Source organism: Trachemys scripta, chromosome 1 (assembly GCF_013100865.1).
Source record: "Trachemys scripta elegans isolate TJP31775 chromosome 1, CAS_Tse_1.0, whole genome shotgun sequence".
Taxonomy (NCBI): domain Eukaryota; kingdom Metazoa; phylum Chordata; order Testudines; family Emydidae; genus Trachemys; species Trachemys scripta.
The window spans coordinates 343,348,818-343,354,079 of NC_048298.1; the positions used below are offsets into that span (position 1 = coordinate 343,348,818).

General features: G+C 53.4%; 1 protein-coding gene across 1 annotated transcript; it reads right to left on the minus strand.

Annotated features, from left to right (window-relative positions):
• Positions 1–2,518: 2,518 nt before the first annotated feature.
• On the minus strand, positions 2,519–3,460 carry LOC117873040 (olfactory receptor 52D1-like). Its single transcript, XM_034762026.1, has one exon. The coding sequence runs from the start codon at positions 3,458–3,460 to the stop codon at positions 2,519–2,521; it is 942 nt and encodes a 313-aa protein (XP_034617917.1).
• Between the last annotated feature and the right edge of the window lie 1,802 nt (positions 3,461–5,262).

Below are 5,262 nucleotides of genomic sequence, written 5' to 3' on the forward strand. Positions count from 1 at the left end.
CCCCTAAAAGAGGGGGGAGGGAGCCATCCTTTGTGAACACTCTTATACACAAGTATCAGTAATGGGGAGGCAGCCTTGGGTGGAGCTTAGTAAAGGTTGTCAGGTGGAGGGGGCTTTCCTGTTGGCATGATGCCTCACTGCCCTTTCCCTATAGCATGCAGCCAGGGTGTCCAGGTTGTGTCGCCTGCTCACTCCGGAGCCATGCCATGGCACCAGAACAGCGGCTAAGGACTCAGTGCTCTCTGGGGCCTGCTCCTTGTATCTGAGGGAGGCTGGTACCTAGGAATCTCCTCTACTGTAGCTAGCAATGGATTGCCACGGAGGTGATGTCGTCCTGTACCCAGCACCCAGTACAGCCCAGCTCTGGCACAGGGGAAGGGAAACTGCCTTGTCTGCTAGGCTGGGGTGGGTAGGTGGAGGGTACCACTGGCTCGGTATGGCATGTAGGTGAGCAGTAATGGTGTCAAGCCGTAATGTAGCCACTGCTGAGGGCAGAGACTATTTGGCTTGGGAAAGAGGCAACCGAGGGGGGATATGATCAAGGTCTGTACTGTCATGAGTGGTGTGGAGAAAGTAAATAAGGAACACATAACACATGAGCCAGGAGACACCTGATAAAATTAATAGGCAGCAGGTTTAAAAAACACCTAAGGAAGTATTTATTTACACAGTGCACAGAAAACCTGTGGAACTCTTTGGCACAGGATGGTGTGGAAGCCAAAAGTATAACAGGGTTCAAAAAAAAAAAAGAACGAGATAAATCCATGAAGGATAAATCCATCAATGGCTATTAGCCACTTTTGTCGGGGACATAGCCCCCTGCTCTGGGGGTCCCCACATCTGACTGCCAGAAGATGGGACTGGATGACCGGGGATGGATCACTGAAAAATTGTTCTGTTCATTGCCTCTGACGCCTCTGGCACTGGGCACTGTTGGAAGACAGGAGACTGGGCTGGATGGATCATTGGTCTGACTCCGTCTGGTTGTTCTTCTCCTGGAATTGGAGAGCAGCAGCTGACCTGCATGAGGCCCCACATCCCCTGTCAGAGGTGGGAGCTGGGCCACAGGTGTGTGGCCCCCAGGCTCTGGCTCCCTCCCACAGGGCTCTGACATCTCAACACATTCAGTGTGTTTCACAAACTTCACTGTTTCCTACCGCAACCCTGGGCAGGTTAGCCCTTGTTAAAATCGGCCACTGTCTCCACTCGCATTCAATGGGCCTGAAGCCACAGGCTGCTCTCAGTCAAGATGGCTACTGTCTCTCTACAATTCCTGCAGGAATCACAGCCTGCTTCTGTTCATAAGGGCCAGATCCCCGCCCTTGTTTCTAATTACACTGATGCTGGTTGCCCTCAGTCAAGACAGCCCCTATTTCTTGGAAAACTTTCCAACCAGTTGTTCTAAACCCAACATCTGTCTCTCAGGCACTGGATCCCGCAAAAAGTAACCCAGGCTTTCTTAATGCCCTCTGTTGTTGCCCCAGCTGTGCTGGGGAGCTCCTGCCCTCCCTCTCCTGGGACCTCCAGCACTGGAGGTCGGGGCCCTGAATCAATCCGATTCATGGTCTCTTCTTTCCTCTGTGGTTACTTCTTGTGCTCTGCCCCTTCTCCACAGCCTCCAGGAAACCCTCTGCTTACCAGTCCCCAGCACTGTTCTCCTCCGTGCACAGTCCATGGAAACTCCCACCACCCCTTCATTTCCACACCATTCCCAATGGCCAGTCATTAGGCCTCCACCAAGCCCCAGTCATAGTCTTCCTCCCAAAGCTCATTGCTGAAGAGAGAAACCCCTGATTCCTTCCCAGGCCTCTCCCTGCCTCTCTACAGCAGCCCGCTCCTTCCCAGCCCCCTCCCCACCTCCCTACAGCAGCCCGCTCCTTCCCAGCCCCCTCCCACCATCCCTACAGCAGGTTATTAAAAAGCCTGTCCCTGAAAGAGAACTCCGTGGCTGCAGAAGTGACTGAGCACTGGGGACAGCAGTTTCTGCTCCATAGGGAGCGAGGGCTAGCACAGCAGAAAACTTGGAAATTGCAAACACTGCTAGAAAACTGGTAGCTGGATCTGTGTCTGGATACCCACTCAAAGCCTGGGACCGGATCAGGCCAGGACGATGGGAACCCTTTCCAGCTGGGACAAGAGGGGCAGCCAGCGAGGCATGAGAGGGCACATGGTGGGAGGAGAGGGGCAAACAACTGGGCATCAAAGTGTGCAGATTGATGCTCATGGGGCAGGGACCATCTCTAGCTGTATGTCGTACAGCGCCTCGGACAATGAGGCCCTGATTTCACTGTGGCGAGTGGAAATGATGAGTGAGAACAATGTTCTAGAGCACTGAAAAGTCGAAGCCGTGTTGTGCTGCAGACCCAGAAAAAGGTATTTATTAACCCTGTTGCTCAGCAAGGCTGAGGTGGCTTTTCACATTAAGGGGGTGACTGAGCCATCTGCATCCCCGGCCTTGCTGGCCCTCACGTCACCTGCACGGACCTTGCTCCCCAGGTGCTGACCCGAGCTGTGGGTTTCAGGATGGTTTGATGCCCAAGACGTGGAGCACCCTCTGCCGGATCCGTGGGGTTCTCACCCCATAGATGATGGGGTTCAACATGGGAGGGAAGAGAACATACATGTTTGCAATGAGGATGTGAATGTGGGGAGCCACATGGCCAAAGCGGTGGGAGAGGAAGGAGAAGAACGCAGGAGTGTAAAACACCAACATGACACAGATGTGGGAGCCGCAGGTGCTCAAGGATTTGTGCCGTGCATCCTTGGAGGGGAGGCTGAAGACGGCCCGGAGGATCAGGATGTAGGACAGGACAACGAGGATAAAATCTAACCCCGCTGTTAGAAACGCCACAAGCAGACTATAGGCTCTCATGACCGTCGTGTCTGCACAGGCCAGTTTCACCAGTGCCATGAACTCACAATAGGTGTGAGAAATCACATGGGTCCTGCAATATGGGAGCTGCTTCAGCAGGAATGGGTGAGGGCCCAGTAACACGGCCCCCCTCATCACAACACCCAGCCCTATCTTGGCTACAACCCGATTGGTTAGGATGGCCGAGTGTCGCAGCGGATTACAGATAGCAACATAACGATCAAAGGCCATGGCCAGCATGAACCCAGACTCCATGGTAGTAAGTGAGTGAATCAAAAATATCTGGGCCAGGCAGGCACTGGTGTGAATGGCCTGATCCCTGAACCAGAATATGCAGAGTGTTTTGGGCAGGGTGGTGGTGGAGATGACCAGGTCGGCGAGCGCCAGCATGGAAAAGAAAAGGTACATGGGCTCATGGAGGCTCGGCTCAGTCTTGATAACAGCCAGGAGGAGGCCGTTCCCCAGGAGGGACAGAATGTAGATGAAGCAGAAGGGGATGGAGATCCAGACGTGCGCTGCCTCCAGCCCCGGGATGCCGAGGAGGATGAAGGTGGAGGGGTGGAGCGTGGTCCAGTTGGAAGTTGCCATGGTGGGACTCGTTGGCCATGTTCAGTTCCACGGCATGGTGGCTTCCTGCCCCTGTAACTAACCATTAAAACAATCATTAACCATCTGATGGGAACATGAGAAGGTGGCATTTTCTCAGCATTAGTTCTTCATCTATCCTGAGCTAATGGCACACCAAGAGTGAGTAACANGGAGGGGATGGAAAGTGATGTGAGGATTACCATTCACCATTCACGTGGGTAATGGGTGTGGATGACTCAGCCCTGATACTTGTGGGACAGTGGTGACTAATTAGTCCGTTGGAGAGAATTCAGCAAAGAGGATGGTGTGGAGTGGGCCCGGGAGGGCAGCTGCCCTTCTGGTCCATAGAGGCAGCCTCTGTTGGTCAGAGGTGAGGCCTAGTGGAATGGCCTGGGGGACTGTAGATTTGCTCCCCTGTAGCTTTCTCCAAGACTGTCAAGCCCAGCATCAATTCCAGCAATACATTCATGTGAGAAGAGCAAACCCCTGATTCTGCTGTGTCTAAAGTCTCTTTTTGCAGGATTAACAGCTAGAGTGAAGCTGCCCTGCTTGAGTGTCAGGAGACGCAGAACTGAGCCCTGCGTATTCCTGGGAGAGATGTGGCCATTCTCATGGCCCTGCCTTTTGGAGGAAGGACACAGGAGGTTTATACCTGGGGTCTGACCTGGGAGCTCTTTGAGCCCAGGAGTCCCATGGACATTGATGGGAGCTTTGCACACCAAATGATTTCATGATGAGAATGCAGGGCACGCTTGCCAGCTTTCCCTCCAATGATGTTCTCGCTCCTCCATCCAGTGTCCATGGGTTTGTCAACAATGCAGCTGTTGACGTCACTCCCAGTTTTAATAGAGCCAGTAGGCTAAACATAGCAGGCTAGCCTTGGTGGTGCAGGGGCCAAGTTCAAGCCCATCAGAACCCCTAGCTGCGTTTTTTGGAGGCTGGCTTGTCCCACTGTTTGCGCTGCGGCAGCTACATTTCTATTTTTAGTGAGCAACCTGGGTCAGATGTAGTGTGGGTACGTCTGCCTGAGTTGGGAATTACACCTTCAGACATTGCTCGCCTTGCTCTAAGGAACCTTTTGGTAACTTTACTCCACACTGTCAGGACTAACGGCACCAGCATTCACTGCTCAGCCTATAATGAATGAAATATGAGCAGAGTTCTGCCCATTATCCAAGTGCAACGAATTAGTGGCTTTGCACATGCTAGGAGAACTTCCACCAGCTCCTGGCCTGGGTTTTCCGGGGTCATTGGGTGCAAAATAGAGGCTGGGGCTCACAGGGCCGCCCAGAGGGGAGGGCAAGTGGGGCAATTTGCCCCAGGCAATTTGCCCACTCGCTCCGGGGGCTCTGGAAGACACTCGTGGGGACCGGGCCCCTGGAGCTTCTTTCGCTTTGGGACTTTGGTAGCAATTCGTGGCAGGGGGTCCTTCCGCCCCGGGACCCGCCGCCAAAGTGCCAGGTCTTCGGCGGCAATTCGGAGGTGGGGGCCCCCCACTGCTGAAGACCCCAGGCCCCTTGAATCCTCTGGGCGGCCCTGGGGGCTCGTGTATACACAGGGTTGCACAGGTTTGACGTAGGGTCAATTTTGAACGTATTCAGTTAAATTGGTGCGAAAGACTTTGTGGACTTTTTGATTTCAGACTAGGAGTGGCTTATTGCAGTTTAGTTTAAGAAGAGTGGGGAGAGATTTAAGTCACAATAAAAGTGTCCACACAAGGATTTGCATCTGTTTAACTAAACCGGTCTATGGGCTTGTCCTCCTGTACAGTGCTTCTCCTGCCTGTGTAGTTAGTCCATCGC